We start from the raw sequence: 22,361 nt of genomic DNA, 5'->3' as shown, positions 1-22,361 counted from the left end.
CCCCTCAGGTCCCTTTTGTATATCTTTCCCCTGAAATGAAAAAGTGTTGCTGGAAAAGCGCAGCAGGTCAGGCAGCATCCAAGGAGCAGGAGAATCGATGTTTCGGGTATAAGCCCTTCATCAGGAAAGGGCTGAAGATCCCTGAACAGCAACACTTTTTCAGCTCTGATCTCCAGCATCTGCAGTCCTCACTTTCTCCTATATCTTTCCCCTCTCAACTTAAACCTGTGCCCCCTAGTTCTGGACTCCCCCACCCCAGGGAAAAGACCTTGTCTATTTATCCTATTCATGCCCTTCATGATTTTATAAACCTCTATAAGGTCACCCCTCAGCCTCTGATGCTCCAGGGAAAACAGCCCCACCTTATTCAGCCTCTCCATATAGCTCAATTCCTCCAACCCTGGCAACATTCTCATAAATCTTTTCTGAACCATTTCAAGTCTAACAATATCTTCCATTGGAAGGAGACCAGATTTGCATGCAATAATCCAAAAGTGAGTTGAATCAATGTCCTGTACAGCCACAACATGACCTCCCAACTCCTGCACCCAACCTCTGACCAATAAAGGAAAGCATACTTTCTTCGTTATCCTATCTACATGCAATTCCACTTTCAAGAAACTATGAACCTGCACTCCAAGGTCCCTTTGTTCACCCACAATCCCCAGGACCTTACCATGAAGTGTATAGGTCCTGCTCTGATCTGCCTTTCCAAAATGCAGCCCCTCACATTTATCTAAATTAAATGCCATCTGCCACTCCCTGCCCATTGGCCCATCTGATCAAGATCCCATTGTTCTCTGAGGTAACCTTCTTTGTTGTCCACTACATCTCCAATTTTAGTGTAATTTGCAAACTTACTAACTATACCTGCTATATTCACATCCAAATCATTTATATAAATGATAAAAAACAGTGGACCCAGCACTGATCCTTGTAGCACACTGCCTTCTGCCTGAAAAACAACCCTCCACCACCACCTTCTATCTTCAAATCAGTTCTGTATCCAAATGGCTTGTTCTCCCTGTATTCCGTGTGATCTAACCTTGCTAACCAGTCTACCATAATTCAAATATCTTACTAAAGTCCATATAGATCACATCCACTGCTCTGCCCTCATCAATTCTCTTTGTTACTTCTTCAAAAAACTCAATCAAGTTTGTGAAACATGATTTCCCACACACAAAGCCATGTTGACTATCCCTAATCAGTCCTTGCCTTTCCAAATACACATAAGTCCTGTCCCTCAGGATTCCTCCAACAACTTGTCCACCACCAATGTCAGGCTCACTAGTCTATAGTTCCCTGGCTTTTCCTTACCACTATTCTTAAACAGTGGCACCACTTTAGCCAATCTCCAGTCTTCCGGCACCTCACTTGTGACTATTGATGATACAAATATCTCAGCAAGAGGCCCAGCAATCACTTTCCTAGCTTCCCACAAAGCTCTAGGGTACACCTGATCAGGTCCTGGGGATTTATCCATCTTTATGTGTTTTACCCTAACCAACACCTCAACCTCTGTCAATGGACATTTTTCAAGATGTCGCATTTTCTTTCCCCACATGTTATATCTTCCATATTTTTCTCCACAGTAAACACTGATACAAAATACTCATTTAGAATCTCTCCTATCTCCTGTGGTTCCACACATAGGCTGCCTTGCTGATCTTTGAGGGGCCGATTCTATCACTAGTTACCCCTTTGTAGAATCTCTTTGGATTCTCCTTAACTCTATTTTCCAAAGCTATCTCATGTCCCCTTTTTGCCCTCCTGACTTCCCTCTTAAGTATAATCCTACAGAATCTGTAGAGTCGTAGAGTCAGAAAGATGTATAGCATGGAAACGTTTGCCAACCTCCAGTCTTCCGGCACCTCACCTGTGACTATCGATGATACAAATATCTGAGCAAGAGGCCCAGCAATCACTTCTCTAGCTTCCCACAGAGTTCTCGAGTACACCTGATCAGGTCCTGGGGATTTATCCACCTTTAACCGTTTCAAGACATCCAGCACTTCCTCCTCTGTAATCTGGAAATTTTGCAAGATGTCACCATCTATTTCCCTACAGTCTATATCTTCCATATCCTTTTCCACAGTAAATACTGATGCAAAATATTTATTAGTATCTCCCCCATTTTCTGTGGCTCCACACAAAGGCTGCCTTGCTGATCTTTGAGGGGCCCTATTCTCTCCCTAGTTACTCTTTTGTCCTTAATATATTTGCAAAAACCCTTTGGATTCTCCTTAATTCTATTTGCCAAAGCTATCTCATGTCCCCTTTTTACCCCCCTGATTTCCCTCTTAAGTATACTCCTACTGCCTTTATACTCTAAGGATTCACTCGATCTATCCTGTCTATACCTGACATATGCTTCCTTCCTTTTCTTAACCAAATCCTCAATTTCTTTAGTCATCCAGCATTCCCTATACCTACCAGCCTTCCCTTTCACCCTGACAGGAATATACTTTTTCTGGATTCTTGTTATCTCATTTCTGAAGGCTTCCCATTTTCCAGCCGTCCCTTTCCCTGCGAACATCTGCCTCCAATCAGCTTTCAAACGTTTTTGCCTAATACTGTCAAAATTAGCTTTTCTCCAATTTTGAACTTCAACTTTTAGATCTGGTCTATCCTTTTCCATCATTATTTTAAAACTAATAGAATTATGGTCACTGGCCCCAAAGTGCTCCCCCACTGACACCTCAGTCACCTGCCCTGCCTTATTTCCCAAGAGTAGGTCAGGTTTTCCACCTTCTCTACTAGGTACATCCACATACTGAATCAGAAAATTGTCTTGTACACACTTAAGAAATTCCCCTCCATCTAAACCTTTAACACTATGGCAGTCCCAGTCGATGTTTGGAAATTAAAATCCCCGACCATAACCATGCTATTATTCATGCAGATAGCTGAGATCTCCTTCCAAGTTTGTTTCTTGATTTCCCTCTGTCTATTAGAGGGTCGACATTACAATCCCAATAAGGTGATCACCTCTTTCTTATTTCTCAGTTCCATGCAAATAACTTCCCTGGATGTATTTCCAGGAATATCCTCCCTCAGCACAGCTCTAATGCTACCCCTTATCAAAAATGCCACTCCCCCTCCTCTCTTGCCTCCCTTTCTATCCTTCCTGTAGCATTTGTATCCTGGAACATTAAGCTGCCAGTCCTGCCCATCCCTGAGCCATGTTTCCGTAATTGCTATGATATCCCAGTCCCATGTTCCTAACCATGTCCTGAGTTCATCTGCCTTCCCTGTTAGGCCCCTTGCATTGAAATAAATGCAGTCTAATTTATTAGTCCTACCTTGTCCCTGCCTGCCTGACTGTTTGACTCACTTCTGTTCTCAACTGTACCAATCTCTTTCCTCACTATCTCCTTGGGTCCCACCACTCCCCCTCACCCCACCACACCCCCCACCCCCCCACCCCCCCACCTTACTAGTTTAAATCGTTCCAAGCAGTTCTAGCAAATTTCCCTGCCAGTTTATTAGACCCCTTCCAATTTTGGAGGCAATCCGTCCTTCTTGTATAGGTCACTTCTACCCCAAAAGAGATTCCAATGATCCAAAAGTGGGAATTCTTCTCCCATACACCAGCTCCTCAGCCATGCATTCATCTGCTCTATCCTCCTCTCCCTGCCCTCACTAGCTTGTAGCACTGGGAGTAATCCAGATATTACTACCCTTGAGGACCTCCTTTTTAAATTTCTGCCTAACACTCTGTAATCTCCCTTCAGAATCTCAACCATTTCCCTTCCTATGTCATTGGTTCCAATGTGGACAATGACCCCTTGCTGGTCCCTCTCCCCCTTGAGGACATTCTGCACCCTCTGAGACCTCCTGGATCCTGGCACCAGGGAAACAACACACCATTCTGCTTTTTCTCTGCTGGCCACAGAAATGTCTGTCTGTACCTCTGACTACAGAATCCCCTAACACAATTGATCTCTTGGAAGCTGACATACCCCTCGTTGCATTAGAGCCAGTCTCAATACCAGAAACTTGGCTGTTCATGCTACATTCCCCTGAGAATCCATCACCCCCTACATTTTCCAAAACAGCATACCTGTTTGAAATGGGTATATCCACAAAAGGCTCCTGCCCTAGGTGCTGACCTCTCTTACCCTTCCTGGAGTTAACCCATCTATGTGACTTTATCTGAGACGTTCCCCCCTTCCTACAACTGCCATCCATCACATACTGTTGCTGTTGCAAATTCCTCATCGCTTCTATCTGTCTCTCCAACCGATCCATTCAATCTGATAAGATTCGCATCCAACAGCATTTATGGCAGATATAATCTGCAGTAATCCTTAAACTCTCTTAACTCCCACATCTGACAAAAAGTCCATATCACTGCAAAAGCCATTTTTGCTCCTTCACAATCTACAGACCCAGAAAATACCCACAATATAAGGATTTACTCAATCTCTGCTATCTATACTTGACATATGCTTCCTTCTTTTTCTTGACCAAGACAAAATGTCTCCAGTCATCCAGCATTCCCTACACCCCACCAGCCTTCCCTTTCACCCTCGCAGGAATATACTGTCTCTGGACCCTCATTATCTCATTTCTGAAGACATCCCATTTTCCAGTCGTCCCTTTACCTGTGAACATCTGCCCCCAATCAGCTTTTGAAACTTCTTACCTAATACTGTCAAAATCGGCCTTCTTCCAGTTTAGAACTTCAACTTTTAGATCTGGTCTATCCTTTTCCATTACTATTTTAAAACTAATAGAATTATGGTCGCTGGCCCCAAAGTGCTCTCCTGCTGACACCTCAGTCACCTGCCCTGCCTTATTTCCCAAGAGTAGGTAGGTACATCCACATACTATATCAGAACATTTTCTTGTACACACACAACAAATTCCTCTCCATCTAAACCCTTAATACTGTGGCAGTCTCAGTCTATATTTGGAAAGTTAAAATCCCCTACCATAAACATCATATTATTCTTACAGATAACTGAAATCTCCTTACAAATTTGTTCTCAATTTCCCACTAATTATTTGAGTGTGTATAATACAATCCCAATAAGGTGATCACCCCTTTCTTAATTCTCAGTTCTACCCAAATAACTTCCCTGGACATATTCCCAAGAATATCCTCCCTAAGTCCAGCACTATTGTTATCCTTCATCAAAAATGCCACTTCCCCTCCTCTCTTGCCTCCCTTTCTATCCTTCCTGTAGCGTTTGTATCCTGAAACATAAAGCTGCCAGTCCTGTCCATCCCTGAGCCACGTCTCTATAATGGCTATGATATCCCAGTCCCATGTTTTTAACCATGCCCTCAGTTCACCTGTTAGGCCTCTTGCATTGTCGTAAGTGCAGTTTAATTTATCAGTCCTACCTTGTTCTCTGCTTTGTCCCTGCCTGCCCTGACTGTTTGACTTATTCCTTTTTCCAACTCTATCAGTCTCAGACTGCTCTGTTTCCTCCCTATTTCCCTGGGTCCCGCTCCCCCCATTTTTCTAGTTTAAATCCTCCCGAACAACTATTGCAAATCTCCCTGGTAGTATATTAGTCCCCTTCCAATTCAAGTGCAATCCGTCCTTCTTATAGAGGTCACTTCTATCCTAGAAGAGATTCCAATGATCCAAAAATATGAATCTTTCTCCCCTGCACCAGCTCTCAGCCACACATTCAGCTGCTCTATCCTTCCATTCCTACCCTTACTAGCTTTAAACTTTAAAAATTTAAAAAATTAAACTTTAAAACATAGGTACTAAGTTAGCTTAGAGCAGTGTTTTTTTCGAGCAGTAAGACTGGGCTAATTTCTGGGTCTGTAGATTGTTAAGGTGTAAAGGTTGCTTTTAATAGAGTGATATGCTCTTACTGGGAGTAATCCAGATATCAGTACCCTCAAGGACCTCTTTTTTAATTCTCTGCCTAACTTCCTATGTTCTCTCCTCAGAATCTCGTCTTTGTCTCTTCCTATGTTGTTAGTTCCAATGGGTACAATGACCTCCTGCTGGGCCCTCTACCCTTTGAGAACATTTTGCATCCTCTCTGAGATATCCTTAATCCTGGCATCAGGGGAGGCAACATTCATTCTGATTTTTTGCTGTCAGCCTCAGAAATGTCTGTCTGTGCCTCAGGCTAGAGCGTCCCCTAACACAAGTGATCACTTGGAACCTGATGTAGCTATTGTACCATTGTTACATTAGAGCCAGTCTCAGTACTAGAAACGTGGCTGTCAGTACATTCTACTGAGAGTCCATCACCCCCTAAATTTTCCAAAACAGCAGACTTGTTTGAATTGGGGATAGCCACAGGAGACCCCTGCAATGCCTGCCTCTCTTTCTTACAATTCCTGGAGGTAACCCATCTACGTGACTGTATCTGCAGTTTTTCTCCCTTCCTATAATTGCCATCCATCACACCCTCTCATTCCTGTAAACTCCTCGTTGTCTCTAACTGCTGCTCCAACTGACCCATGCGATCTGATAGGATTCACAGCCAAACATACTTCCTGCAGACAGAATCATCAGTAACACGGAAACTCTCTCTAATCTCCCACATCCGAGAGGAAGAGCACATCACTCTATTAAAGGCTATCTTTTCACCTTAACAATCTGCACACCCAGAAATAAGTCCAGTCTTACTGCTTAAAGAAACACTGCTCCCGGCTAACTTAATACCTATGTTTTATATTTTTAAAGATCAATCAAGAGTCAGATCCAATTAAAGAAAAATCCCACTCACCTCACTATTGTTGGTTTACAAAAAATGTTTCCCACTTAGTTGCTTCCCTGCTGTGAGCTCTCCTACACAGGTTTCTCCAAGGTCAGCTGTGAATTTTGCTGTTTGTTTACTTTACTTAGATGACCTCCAATGTCCAGAAGTACTTGAAATCAAACAGCAGAGGCAGTAGCTGAGAAGGTTCACTGCTGGGTCAGACAGCAATGTAGGTTTCTTCCTCCAATGATTCACTTCCCACCATTTGGGCACTGCCCTCGTCTCCCTCCCTCCTTATTTAAAGTGCAGTTGTTTTGATTGATTCCCCCCCCCCCCCTCCCCCCCCCCCCCCCCCAGTTCCAAAACACTGCAACAACTTATAAACAGTAATTACTGCACCTACAATTCGAGGAAATCAGCTCCAACACTGAAAATACCTCAAAAAAAAGGAGCAGCTCTTACAGCCACAACTTCTTCCCATCCTCCATCTTTACCCAAAATCCTCCTCAGTAAACAGTTAATGCAGAACTGGCAATATCCTAACATAACAAACAGGTAATATTAATAAATATTGCAGAGGGAGTACTTTGTACATAAAAGAAATCAAAGAGTTCACAAAACATTTAACAACCAAAAAAGCAGAATGTTTGTATCTCCACATTACTAGGATTTATGAATACAGTACAATCCTTCATCATCTGTCTCTCTCACCAAAATATCCACCTACAGCTTAAAGATTCTTCTTCTGCAGCAGGAAGCTTATGTGTCACCGATCTTGCATTGCTGGGAAGGATAGAAGAAGAAGCTTGTGAGTAGCTTCCACATTGACGAGGTAAGTCCGAGCTCCAACTCATGGCGGCTATGGGTTCCCAGTGGTGTCTGCATCCAGCGTAGATTCACGGAAGCGGAAGTTAGTTTGGGCCCAATATGAGAACCAGTTACATTGGTGAGATGGGCCTGAAGCGAACTCACGGTGGCAGCAGAGTCAAATTTGGGCCAGCGCGGTACCTGGCAGCATCGGTGGTGCCTGCACTGGCAAGGTCCAGCGAGAACCCACAGTGGTGAGGGCATTGGTGCAGCTGAGAAGAGTGGTGACTTGCGTTCCAATGGCGGCATGGCGATGGGGACTCGTGCCAGGTCACCAGGCCCATGGTGGAGCACTTAACAAGAAGGACTGTAAAGGCAAATTATTTCTCTTTATCTCTTTATTATTCTGCCTTTATATTCCAGTTTATTTTTCTGTGTTTTAAAGTGGTGCCCTAGTGTGGTGACACTATACAACACTTTTCACTGTATTTTGTGACAAAGTGCATGGGACAATAAACAAATAAATCGCATCAAATCAAAGCCAATGTTGTGTTTCCACATTCTCTCTCCCTCTGATTTGTTTATCTAGTTTATCAACATGACAATTCTTGTTTCAACATTTTGTTCATTTTATCTCCAACTTCACACCTTCCTCACTTGCCTTGCGTGTCTTTCTTCCTTCTCTCTATCCTCATACACTCTTCCTCCTACCATTACTCCCCTAGTATGACTGTCCTTGTTCCCACTATTGTCATCTGCTATTCCTTACTGTTAACATAGAACATAGAACAATACAGCACAGAACAGGCCCTTCGGCCCACGATGTTGTGCCGAACATTTGTCCTAGCTTAAGCACCTATCCATGTACCTATCCAATTGCCGCTTAAAGGTCGCCAATGATTCTGACTCTACCACTCCCACAGGCAGCGCATTCCATGCCCCCACCACTCTCTGGGTAAATACTGTTCTCACAGGTTGGTGGTGGTGGGGAAGAGGGGATTTCAGCTCTGAAAAGTAGATGCAAATCTGGAATGTAAATAAGGGCAAGTGACACGCCCACTGAAATTTCCTTCCACTTCAAAACCAGGAGTGCAAATAAAAATCTGAATGAAAATAATCTTGTGGTATTCTGAATTTTAGATGCAGGAACATTTAATTCAAGAGCAAAATGATAACATTGCCTTTATACAAAATATTGATTCAGACATAGCTGCAGTAGCCGAGCTAATTCTCAATGCACCATTATTAGATAAATATTTAAACCCTTGATAGGATACCTAGGGAGCAGATTGGCTGCAATGATACTAAAAATACAAGGTTATAGTGGTGAAGAAAGGTTTGAAAAACTGAACAGCTGGAAATGCAACAGAGAAGGACATATGCAGGTCCTAAAGAGGGGCCACAAAATTTTGAAACACTTACTTTTCCCCACTCCTCTTCCCCACCACCACCAACCTGTGAGAACAGTATTTACCCAGAGAGTGGTGGGGACATGGAATGCGCTGCCTGTGGGAGTGGCAGAGTCAGAATCATTGGCGACCTTTAAGCAGCAATTGGATAGGTACATGGATAGGTACTTAAGCTAGGACAAATGTTCGGCACAACATCGTGGGCCGAAGGGCCTGTTCTGTGCTGTATTGTTCTATGTTCTATGTTAACAGTAAGGAATAGTGTTTCAAAAGTGAGAAAAGTGAAGGGTGGACTGACAGGTTTGTCACAAAAACAGCATTTCTATTTTGTGTCATGAGTTGGTCAATTTTACTGCAAATACTTCATACATTCATTTAATGAGCTTATCCTTTTATTTCTCACAAATATGCTTTTCTTGAATTTCACTTGCTGACACATTAATATCATTAAACTCCCTGTCCCTTCTTTTCCCACACTGTTTGTCCTTACCCTCATTATTACACTGCTCTGTTGCCTCAACTTTTCTCTTTAGATTTAGAAATCTCCCTTCACCTCAACACTCCCCTGCACTTTCAATTTAAAGCCCTAGTTATGCAGATGTGACAGCATTTATTTGTTTTATTAGTTGACTAGTTATTAAATCAGCAAGGTAATAGCACATTGTCTGTAAATAATGAAGCAGCCAACAGGGAAGTAAAACAAAAAATGACTAAAAGGCACCATCTCCTTCGCTGCTGGACTAAATTCCTGCCTGTGCTAAACTGTCAACTTCGCATTTTCTCATACTGTTGGTAGCAACACTTTCTATTTATGTCGTGAACTTGTGATTTACCTTCAAATTTTAATCACAAAGTCAGCTTCCTGCTCTGCACATCCATCACAGCTTGTGAAAAGGACTCAACTCTCTAAATGTCAATTTAACCGAATTATGCTTGGCGTACAAGAGTATAAGGAGCAACGATTCCAAAACACAACAGCATTGGCACAAGAAAATCAAGTAAAAGTAAATGTGGCATGGATCAAAGCGTCTGTTTCTGTGCTGTATGATTTTATGACTCAAATAGGAGTTGGGAGGTCATGTTGCGGCTGTACAGGACATTGGTTAGGCCACTTTTGGAATATTGTGCGCAATTCTGGTCTCCCTCCTATCGGAAGGATGTTGTGAAACTTGAAAGGGTTCAGAAAAGATTTACAAGGATGTTGCCAAGGTTGGAGGGTTTGAGCTATAGAGAGAGGCTGAATAGGCTGGGGCTGATTTCCCTGGAGCTGAGGGGTGACCTCAGAGAGGTTTATAACATCATGAGGGCCATGGATAGGGTCAATAGACGAACGGTAGGGGAGTCCAGAGTGAGAGGTCATAGGTTTAGGGTCAGAAGGGAAAAATTTAAAAGGGACCTCAGGGGCAACTTCACACAGAAGATGGTGCGTGTATGGAATGAGCTGTCAGAGGAAGTGGTGGAGGCTGGTTCAATTACAATGTTTAAAAGGCATCTGGATAGGTATATGAATAGAGGGATATGGGTCAAGTGCTGGCAAATGGGACTAGATTAGGTTAAGATTAAAAATCACAACACCTGATGAAGAGGCAGCGTCTCGAAAGCTGGTGCTTCCAAATAAACCTGTTGGACTATAACCTGGTGTATTGTGATTTCTAACATTGCCCACCCCAGTCCAACACCGACATCTCCAAATCTAGATTAGGTCAGGACATCTGGTAAGTATGGACGAGTTGGATTGAAGGGTCTATTTCCGTGCTGTACATCTCTATGACTGTATGAATGCATGTAATATGGGTAAATGCACTTCAGAGTAATTAATTATCTGTAAAATGCTTTTGAAATACCTGGTGATGGCGAGGAGCACCGTATAAATGTTAGTCTTGCTATGTTTTGCTTTTGACTGTTTGGATGTAAAAAGTAATGTAAAAAGTATTTTGGTCAGGCAGGTGTCCAGAATTGTTGAAACTTGGTAGTTTCTGTTGGCCCACTATTGGAGTCTCTACCTTGAGGGCCACTTATTATTTGTATGAGTTCAGAGATATTTGTCATTAAAAAACTAAGTCTGGAGACATATGTTGGGATGCTGTGGGAATTCAACCAACTAAAACAACAGAAATCACTGGCTCACAGCGCAGACTAGACATGCCAACTCACAAGTCGCTCACCATGGGCAATGCTACCAGTATCCTCTTTAGATGTAAGAAACCACAGAGTCTGCTTGGTTAAGTGAAGGAGAAGAAGAATACTTCCTAATCTAATGAGAATAATCTCTTGTAGTTAACAAAACATAGTTTATTGCACATTAGCCTCCAGTTATAATTTGTATTGACATGATGCAGATTGTTCCAGAGAGAATCCAATGTTACGTCTCACTCTTTCAAGATCCTAAGGTGTTCTGCCCACAAGTCCATATGACATTTATGGTGGGTGGTGATTATGGCATTCCTCAGTGTTAACCCTTTCAGATCCAATATACACTGATGAATTTTGTGCTCCATGCCAAGTTATGGAGAATCTATCTACAGGCAGAATGATTTGTGGGGATCCTTGAAGCTGAATGGGAAGAAACTCAGTCCTTAATGCCAAGTCCAGCATTCACTGATCATCAACTATGGACATCCATCATTATCAATACCTTGGAATACTGCCTGGAATCCTTTCTGGTTCCTGTAGCAGGTTATCAGGGCTGCTAGATTCTAATTCTCCATTGCTAGATATCTCATCTTAACTTCAACCTGACCCCAGAGAGTATGCTTCTCTTCCTTTCAAGGTGGGAAATTAATAGATGATCGCTGCAACTTTAGAGAATCGAGATTGAAGCAAAGATAAATGAATGCGTTATATGAAGCTTCACGGGAGCTGTTAGCATTTTGTTGAGCATTGCATGGCCTCAAACCCAACTCTTTCTTCTCAGGCTGTCGGTCAGGATTGTGGATGAGTGGTGTGCACTCCGGTCTGACGGGCTCCAAAAGGGTCGATAAGTTCAACATGAGAACTGCAACACATGGGGCAGGGAGTTCTTGGGGCGTTGGTCCAATGGGCTACCTGGAGCACATTCCCTCTGACATCTTTGTCTCAGTGCTCCACATTGCTGACATAATCTCTCCACCGAAACACGCTTTTGCCATTTTGATCAGTCACAAGCCAGGCTCTCCCATGAGGCAGCAGGCACACTCGACCTCTGCAGCAGCACTTTGAGAACTCCCCTGAATTAGAATTCCCTCTCTGAATTAGAATCCCTACAGTGTGGAAACAGGCCTTTCGGCCCAATAAGGCCCACACTGACCCTCCGAACAGTATACCACCCAGACCCACTCCCCTACATTTACTCCTGACTCATGCACATAACCTATACAGTACATCCCTGAACACTATGGATAACTTAGCAATTCACCTAACCTGCACATTTTTGGATTGCGGGAGGAAAGTGGAGCACCTGGAGAAAATCCACGCAGACACGGGGAGAATGTGCAAACTCCACACAGACAGTGACCGAGGCTGGATTTGAACCAGGGACCCTGGAGCTATGAGGCAGCAGTGCTAACCAGTAGGTCATCATGCCACTGGAGTAGACTGCTTTCCTCCCAAGAGCCTCCTACCAGCTTAAGGCCATAGAGATCCAAGTCGAGCAGTTGCTTGGAAAGGTTAGGAGTACTGAAGGTGTGTGCTGCCATGGGGAGCGGAGAGTGACTCAAACCTTGGTTCTAGGTGAGCTGGCATGGGAGGGTGATACTGTTACTGCACCAGCCTCTGAGCCACTGGATTTGGAAGATTGCAATGAAGGCATGTCCTTCTCCAGTGCTTTAAGGTGCCATTCACACACCATTCGACTAAGAGATGCCAAGTCAGATTGAATGCCAAGTCTGATGGCTCTCCCGTCTCTCTCTAACAGGGCCACCCTCCTAACTTCGACTGGCCAACTGCAGAGCGATTGTACTTCCTCACCCAGCCTCATGGTTCATGACTATTTATTAAACATTCTTCTCCCCTCACCTCTGATACTTATGTAACAAATAAACACGCATTTTCTAAGGGTATTTTTCCAGTTTTGTACGTAAGATTTTGTACGTAGCTACCTTTGTACCTAAGATGTCATCAGGATTGGCGATATCGTACATTCTTCACAGTAATCCTTGAGTACATGTGACTATAAAACCTAAACCTAAAAAACACCTTACCCTACATTCTATGCTGGGTCGGTGAGATTGTTGACCTTAATGCCTTGTTTGTGCTGTGGATGGTCTCCCACCAGGAACCATTGGAGACAGCCTAAAACCATTTTCCTCTGGATAGCTGAAGGGAAGAGGGAGCTATTTGTACTCTGTGAATCTGACCTGGACTCTCACAAGCTCTGAACTAGGAGGGGAATGTGTGCATCCTCTGTGCACCACCCATCTGCCCTTGAGAAAGGAGGCATTCTCTTGGAACAAACAAGGTCTGAAAATCAGCCTCCATAATTCAGGCATCTTTGGTTCTTCCATACAAGTTTCAATCCTTGAGCATCCATTACAGAAAACACACTTACGTTTCAGTTCAATGTATCTTCTCATTGTCAAGCCAAGCCTGAAACCATCCATCATACTAATAATATTGCTTTGTTTAACATGCACAATGCAGTCTTGATTTGCCAAAATCAAGCTCGAGCACTTTAGACATTTGAAGTAAAAACAGAAAATGTTGTGGGAAAAGTACTGAGCAGGACAGGCAGCATCTGCATCGAGACGAGAACGGAGTTGGAGGTTTCTGTCTCTGATCTTCTGTGAGAATTTGGAAAGGTGAGACAGATAATGTGCTTTGAGCAAGGGATGGGTGGAACAAGGACCAAAGGAAGATCTGTGATAGAGTGGAAGGTGGGAGAGATTGACTGACACCCTCCAGGGCAAAAGGGAATGGAGGCAATGGCCTGATGGTATTATCACTAGATCGTTAAACCAGAAACTCAGCTAATATTCTGGGGACCCAAGTTCAAATCCCACCATGGCAGATGATGGAATCTGAATTCAGTAACAAGATCCTGGAGTTAGGAGTCTAATGATGACCATGAATCCATTGTTAATTGTCAGGAAAAACCTGTCTGGTTCACTAATATCCTTTTGGAAAGGTAAATCTGCCATCCTTACCTGGTCTAGCCTACATGTGACTCCAGATCCACAGCAACGTGGCTGACTCTTAACTGTCCTCTGGGCAATTCAGGATGGGCAAAAAAGTGCTGGTCTAGCTAGAGATGCCCACATCTATGAGTGGATTAAAAAAAAAGATGGGGCTAGAAAAGAAACGAAATATGTGCCTGGAGCAAGTGTGAAAAAGAAACAAAATGGGGAAACAATTGTTTACAGTTATAAATTGTTGAACTTAATGTTGAGTCCAGAAGGCTGTTGACACACATTACTCCCTCCCCTCGTGTTTGATCATGTCCTGGTGAGCCCCCCACCCATTTCCCAATTACGCCCGGGCCTCTTAAACTGTACTTAGAGACCAGCCCCATGGTTTGATGGCACTTTGCTGCAGATTCTCCTCCAGGCCACCAGGGAGTGCTGTTTCCCACAGTTGACAAAGGAAGACCCACACTGAAGCCTGAGACTGATGGCCTAGATGGACACTGCAGAGGAGGTGTGTCACTGTGAAATCCATCAAAAATCCTGGGTGTATTGCAGGAGAAAGGGTCAATGACCTGTTCTGATGCACAAAGGGAAATGGCACGGTCCCCTCTAACTAAAGGATCTCTTGTGGTGTCATCATGTAATAGCTAGGGCTGCAGGTAAATGCGAGATCAACTTCAATGCTGCAATGGCAGTTGAGGCCATAGCATCTGAGAGTTTAGCTAGTGTGTGGCCAATCTACCACTGATGGGTTGGAATGTGTGCAGACAGAGAGGGGGTGGGGGGAATTAGGTGCCATGTTAATAAATCTACACATTGTCCTGGAGGAGAACTGAAAGGACCTCACTGCTGCAGAGGAAGAGGCACTCCATAGCTCAGGAGATGGGGGTGACCGAGCCATCACTGTCAGTAAGTCTGCAATGGCAATTGTTTAACAGCACCCAGGCTGGTGCTGCCAAATAGGCACATGAAGAAATGTGAAGTCCTCACCGACTGCGCTGCCCCTTTTCTGTGGATATTTTCGCTCTTCACCACAGACCCTCACAAACCCATTCCCAGGCCACTGCACCGGCAGGAGCTTGAGGGATCCCACATCCAGGGGATAACATCACTGCTACGCTAGAGCATCTGACAACACCAGCCTCTTCCATAGCCTCCGGCAGCTCATACATCAAGTGGTTGGTCAAGAATTCTAGCAGATAGTTCCAGCAACTCCTGCAGCAATAATCTGGGAAAGACTAGCCAGCATTATACCCCGAACATACGAAACAGCAGCACTGGGAGAGACGGACTCACACTAGAAAATGAAGTTTTCAGACTTATATCACAAAATTCATTATCATCAAAAGTGTGGCCAACAGGGTGAAGTAAATTCTCAGTGTGTGTGATGTAAGCAAAAATCCTGAACTCAATTTCAGAGACAACTGGACACATTCATTGGAAGGATACTGAGGTAACTGGGGGAAAATATTAAGGTAGGCCATTTGACCCCCTCCATTCTTGTAATGAGTGCAGGTACATGTATAAAACAAGCACTGTAAACTGACCTTACAAGTGCTGTTATGGTGATGTAACCCTGGGAGGGATATGCTGGATATATAGCCCGCTGAATTCAAAATGCCTCCCTTTGAATTTCAAGATAATTAAAATTGCTTTGCACAAAAAGTAAGTTTTTTTTATTAACGGGAAAGCACTGAACAAATATCCCTAGGTTAGCTAAATAATTCTGACAATTCAATCTGTAAAGTCAGATCACTCAAGAACAAACTTTGTTAGATCATTATTAAATTTGAATTGTAATTGTAATAACAATGATAGGCTGACCCCTAGTGGTGGAAAATATAAAATTCTTATAGCTGAATAACATAAACTAATGGTCCTGAATTTTCCCAAACTCGCAGCTGCCCTAATTTCACCATTAATGTGGCAAGAACTCTGTTTGGCTCTGTTGGACAGAGACCATGGCGGTGATTGAAAGTTGTGGGGGCAGTAATTTTAACCTTATTATTTGTAATTTGTCTACTTTACCTATTGCTCAACGTAATTGTCCACTTTAACACTTTAAGATTCAAGCTTCAGCTGGAGAGATTTCAAGTTTTGTTAAATAACAGGATTCCATCCTGCTTTGAAGAAGCATTGCTGCCATATTAGATAATTTTCAACAGTGTAGAGCGCCTGCAGCTGCTTAATTCAATCCTTGATGTCTAACCGCTTCCAAAGATGAATTCTAAGTGACAATACCAGAGAAAGGGACTGAAGTTTATTTCTGTAAAGGACCTCAGAGGTAAAACACTGGTTTGAAAAGCAGTGTGCCATTCTATGAGGACCTCAAGATATAATTATGAATTAAATGTAATTAAACATGCAACCCAGGGCTTCACCTTATCACTGAGTTTTATGTTTAATAAAGGTGCTTGCATAGAACATAGAACTAAACTGATTCCATCTGCCTGCACATAGTCCATAGCCCTCTATTCTCTGCTCGCACATAGTCTGTAGCCCTGTATTCTCTGCCTGCACACAGTCCGTAGCCCTCTATTCTCTGCCTGCACATAGTCTGTAGCCCTGTATTCTCTGCCTGCACACAGTCCGTAGCCCTCTATTCTCTGCTTGCACAAAGTCAGTAGTCCTGTATTCTCTGCCTGCACATAGTCTGTAGCCCTGTATTCTCTGCCTGTACACAGTCCGTAGCCCTCTATTCTCTGCTTGCACATAGTCTGTAGCCCTGTATTCTCTGCCTGCACATAGTCTGTAGCCCTCTATTCTCTGCTGCACACAGTCCGTAGCCCTGTATTCTCTGCCTGCACATAGTCTGTAGCCCTGTATTCTCTGCCACACACAGTCCGTAGCCCTGTATTCTCTGCCTGCACATAGTCTGTAGCCCTGTATTCTCTGCCGCACACAGTCCGTAGCCCTGTATTCTCTGCCTGCACATAGTCTGTAGCCCTGTATTCTTTGCCTCCATATGTGTCTGTCTAAATGCCCCTTTAAATATGCTATCATATCTGGTTCTATTACCTCCTGTGCCAGCGCGTTCCAGGCATCTGCCGCTTCTGTATGTAAAATTTGCTTTGCACATCTGCTTTAAACATTTCCCCTTTCACCTTAAATCTAATATTTGACATTTACCATGAGAAAAAGACTCTGACTATTTACTCTATCCATATCTTTCATAATTTTACATACTTCTGTCAGGCTGTCCCTCAGTCTCTAAGGCTCCAGTGAAAACAATCCAAGTTTGTCCGACCTCTCCTTATAGTTAATACACTCCAATCCAAGCAACATACCAGTAAACCTCTTTTGCACCTTCTCCAAAGCCTCCACATTCTTCTTACAGCGTGATGACCAGAACTGCACACGGTACTCTAAATGTGGCCTGACTAAAGCTTTAAACAGCTGCAACATGACTTGACAACTTTTAGACTTAATGCCATGACTGATGAAAGTAAGCATGCCATACGCCTTCTTTACCATCTTATCTACTTGTGTTGTCACTTTCAGGGAGCTATGGGCTTGCACCCCAAGATCCCTCTGTATATCAATGCTTGTAACAGTCCTACCATTTACTGTATACTTTTCTCTCACATTTGACTTCACAAATGCAACACCTTACCCTTGTCCGGATTAAACTCCACCTGCCATTTCTCCATCCAACTGATCTATGTCCTGATGTATACTTTGACAATTTTCCTCACTATCCACACAACTCCACACCTACAAACTCAAAAGATAAGACCTCCACCTTCTCCTCCAAATCCCACACCATCCTGATTTGGAGATGCATTACTGCTGGGTTAAAGATCTGGAACTCCCTGCGTTTCACATCTGTCAGTCCATCTGGAATAGTTCAAGGAGAAGGTCCAGCACCATCTTCTTCAGGGTAGCTAGAGACACACAATAACTGCTCAGCTTGTTAATGATATCTGTACCTGGAGAATTGAACTAAACCTGTCTGAGGCATTCTATATCTACCTCTATGGCTGTTAAATGGTGACTGTTGAGATAAAGACATGTCATTTCTGACAATTATCCCTAAATAGTAGTGTCTTGGTAACCTCAGTCAAATTCATTCTCATTCTCTTCAATAGGCTGCAACACAGATTTGTAAAACGCTGCTGATCACTGAGATGTTGTTGAAAATAATTCTTCTGAATGTGAATACTAATGTGTCAGAAACAGATATTCAGTCAAGTCTTAATATCTTTCACAATAATCTATCATTTTCGGTAGTGTTTTGAGTTCTTTTTTACCCTCTTTACAGTAGAAATGACAACCTTGTATACAGCTCTTTTGCTATTGCATGTTTCCTCAAAAAAGTGCAGCAGCAGGACATAAAGTTTAAAATTTAGTTCAATAATCCTGAGCAAAACACTGACTTTTTTGTAGACAAAACATCGCTGTTTCCTAATGCAATCTACTTGGACTAAAATACATGCGTATGTTTCTGCAGAGGACAGAACCAGTAACAAACAAATTTTGTAAGTTAGAATAGTCTAATAACAATCACTTCCTGACATTCAACCAGTCAGATAACTGGTTTGAACTGATAATGCTGAAGACGGGTGGACAGCAAATGGAGTTTGTTGGTAAAGAGCTAAACTAGCAGATATTGAGTTGGATTCTGTGATTAGTGGCAAAGTGATAGTGCCCACCATTGACCTCAAAGATGGTGACACACAGAACTCCAGCAGTCTCTGTGCTGCTGATTACACCCTCTTTTGAAGTGATTTTGAATCTGGTACTGAGTCAAAAGGATCTCTAGGCATCCAGCAACACTGATGTCATCAAGCAGCGATATTACATTGGCAGGTTCTCACGAGAACAGCTAACATGGAAACAAAACAAGCTGATTATCCCTCCATTTTAAGCAATTTCATATGGAATTAATAATAACTAGCAGCTGAAATATCAACAAACCTAGAATTGTTTTTGTCTTACAAACAAAAAACTTTTTTATCATAAAGAAAAACTTGACAAAACACAAAAATTAAAAAATTCTCAACAGTCAGAGAGGTAGTTCAGTATAATTCTGACTTCACTCTGTCAAAAAACACAGTTACAACTCATTAGCAAAGAATAACATTTAAGTGACTCTTGGATAGGCACATGGAACTTAGTGCAATGAAGGATGTAGGTTAGTCCAATCTTAAAATAGGATAGAAGGCTGGCACAACATCAAGGACTGAAGGGCCTGTACTGTGCTGTACTGTTCAATGTTCTATGAACATCTTCAGTGAGGTTAGCATGAAAAGAAGTATTCTTCTAAACTTGGTGATTTCTAAAGAATACAGGGACTCTTACAACACACCCGTCTTCAGCATTATCAGTTCAAACCAGTTATCTGACTGGTTGAATGTCAGGAAGTGTTTGTTATTAGACTATTCTAACGTACAAAATTTGTTTGTTACTGGTTCTGTCCTCTGCAGAAACTCTGACAGTATTGTCTGAAGTCCCACATGTGAGAAACCAAATATATACCAGTTTTTGCAGGAATATGATGGCAATCACTGATGGTGTCACCCATCAATACCACTATAAAATCTTGCCCAAAATGTTACTGTGTATACAGCCCTGTTAATAACTTTAGATTCCATACATTTTGAAGTCAGAACATTATTCTAGGGTACAGTTCCATAGGTACAAAGGACTTTTGTACAAAGTCCATCTTTAATTCTAGAGCCTTCACAATGAATGTAAAATAAGACTATCAGCTATAAAAGAGCAGACTGGTGTTTGATCTTGTCTTTACCTGGTGTTTGCATTTCAGCTTTTTTTAAAGGAGGCATTGGACAACAGGGAGGTGTGGCAATTCAGTCATGCAGGCCTACCAATGACATCAGTTAGCTTAGTTAATACTAAACCCGGGATTCTCAGTCTGCAAGGCTTAGTGCCATACCAGGGGTTGCTTTTGATATTTTGCCGATAACCTTCCACTTGTGGGACATGGACATTGCAGGCTGGCCAGCAGTGTTATTGTCGATCCCGTGTCACCACCCCTTTGAAAAGGTGGTGGTGAGCTACCTCCTTGAACAGTTGCAGTCCACCTGAGTTGATCCGCAATGCTCTTAGGGAGGGAATTCCAGAATTTTGACCCAGCAACAATGAAGGAACAATAATATGTCTCCAAGTCAGGATGATGAATTCCTTGGAGGGGATCTCGCAGGTGGTGCTGCCCTGGTCCCTCTAGATGGAAGTGATCGTGGGTTTGGAAGGTTTGGTCTGAGAATCTTTGAAGAATTTCTGCAGTGCTACTGCAGTGGATGGCACACACTGCTGCTACTGAGCGTCGGTGGTGGAGGGATTAGGTATTTGTGGATGTGGTGCCAATCGAGCAGCCTGCGTTGTCTTGGATGGTGTCAAGCTCTTTGAGTGCTGTTGGAGCTGCACCCTCCAGGCAAGTGGGGAGTATAACCTGCTCAGAAATATTAGCATATACCTTAGCAGATAGGACTTGAACCCTTGTCTCCTTGCTCAACAGTAAGGACACTACCAATGTGCCAGGAGAGCTCAATCCTCAAGAGCTGCTTAAAAATAGAGTTACAACATTGAAACAGCAGTTTGACATGACCAGTCTGCATTGGTACTCATTCCTCATATGAACAATATCACGGATGTACTTGGCGAAAGTGAGGACTGCAGATGCTGGAGATCAGAGTCTAGATTAGAGTGGTGCTGAAAAAGCACAGGAGGTCAGGCAGCATCCGAGGAGCAGGAAAATTGATGTTTCGGGCAAAAGCACTTCATCAGGAATGAGATGTACTTGTCATTATTGGCAGAACCATGTGCTTGTCCTGTCTAACCTCAAATCTAACTTATTTTGAGGCGCTGATATTGCCATTATTTCAATTATTAACTCTGGTGGTGAATTCCACAGCCTCAAAGCAACCGTACAAATGTTTTCTCCTTCCCCTGTTGTAAATTTCTTGAGCGTAATCTTACTTTGGGTTATCAATTAATGCAGCAATTCACTGGGGTGCCTGATTTGATGTTCCTTCAGTGCAGTGATGATCACCTTACCTCAGATTCTCAGAGCTGAACTCGGATTCCAGAAACTTCAGAAATTGGTCTCGCCCCGCGGGGTCCTTTAGCACCTCATCGAAGGAGAAACCCCATCTCTTGACACGCTGCTGGTTGAGCTCTTTGCTACAAACATGCAAGACAGAGGGAGGATAATCTTTGATGCAAAAGCAAGCAAATGTCAATACACTGTTTCCAAGAAGAGATTCATTCAATGTGACTGAGGAAAGAACTTGGGATTTACGGAGCATTATGTCGTATTTCCTCAGAATGGTCCAAAGCTAGACAACCAACTATACAACTTGTACAGTCCCTACGTCCAGTTAAAGGTGAACTGCATGGATCACCCATAAGTCACTGATAACTATCCTGATTATAAGTCAGAAAGTCTGATATGCAACAACAATGTAAGTACACTTTTTATAAACCGGCACCATTGGGACCAGGAGTGAGTCGGTTGATCAAAAGTAGATACAAATGGTCTGAGTGGAATGTTGACAAGCTGAACAATAGTCTCTGCAGGTGATCAAAAGTGTCAGATGGTGTGAGTAAAGCATCAACAGCTGAATAGCAAGTGAAGGGATGACCTATAATCTGCCTAATTGAGGCAGAGAGATAATTACTGTTATTCCAGCTATTTGGTTTGTGTCCAGCACCACCTTGCTTTTAATATTTTTGTCATTATCCCTTAGTCATGATATCATTGAAAAGCAGAGCTGACTTGATGGCCTATTTTAGCTCCTTCGACTTTTAGTCTTATGAGGCAGCCTGTTCCTGGCCTTTCCAAATGTAACACCTCATCCACGATCAGAGCTCTCAGCCCTCTCATTACTGCGACTCCCTTTGATTCACCCCTTTGATTAACACCCCGTTAACTTCCAGCCCAGATCACCGTTCTTGACCTGTCTTAATCGCAGCCACTTTCAACCCACCCTTCCCTCAATCGCTAATCCTGAACTGCCCCATCCCACCTCTACCGATGGAAAAGCAAACCCATCAATACATTTCTGAAAATCAAAAAAGCAAGTGATTATGGGAGGGGGTGGGACAGAAGTTATTTACATCTAAACTGAGGAAAAACAAATGTAAATACCGAGGATAGGGGGCAGAATTCCTGAAATATGTAAGACGGTAATTTCTAACTCATTGTATTTCCAGCCTAATAAAGGAGGGAAGAAAAGTGTTGGACTCAGTTCTGGACAATGTAGTAGGAAGGAGTGCACATTACAAAGGGGAACCTTTGGGAAATAGTGATCATTAAATCATTAGATTGAAGGTGGACTGTTAAACAGGGCCAAGAGCAACCAAAGGTGATGTAACAGAATGGAAAGGTATTACATTCATTT

The 22,361-nt window shown here is 42.9% G+C and overlaps 1 protein-coding gene across 6 annotated transcripts in view; it reads right to left on the bottom strand.

Annotated features, from left to right (window-relative positions):
- Positions 1-22,361, bottom strand: part of LOC140476501 (regulator of G-protein signaling 6-like) — a 613,759-nt gene that overhangs the window by 27,620 nt on the left and 563,778 nt on the right. For all 6 annotated transcript variants that reach the window (XM_072569231.1, XM_072569230.1, XM_072569235.1 and 3 more), the window contains one exon: positions 21,016-21,141. In XM_072569231.1, coding sequence (XP_072425332.1) covers positions 21,016-21,141 — 126 coding nt within the window. The remainder of the gene's footprint in view (positions 1-21,015; positions 21,142-22,361) is intronic.

This window comes from Chiloscyllium punctatum, chromosome 4, assembly GCF_047496795.1.
Source record: "Chiloscyllium punctatum isolate Juve2018m chromosome 4, sChiPun1.3, whole genome shotgun sequence".
NCBI classification, from domain to species: domain Eukaryota; kingdom Metazoa; phylum Chordata; class Chondrichthyes; order Orectolobiformes; family Hemiscylliidae; genus Chiloscyllium; species Chiloscyllium punctatum.
The sequence above is the reverse complement of the archived record's forward strand: the minus strand, read 5'-3'. Positions and strand labels throughout refer to the sequence as shown.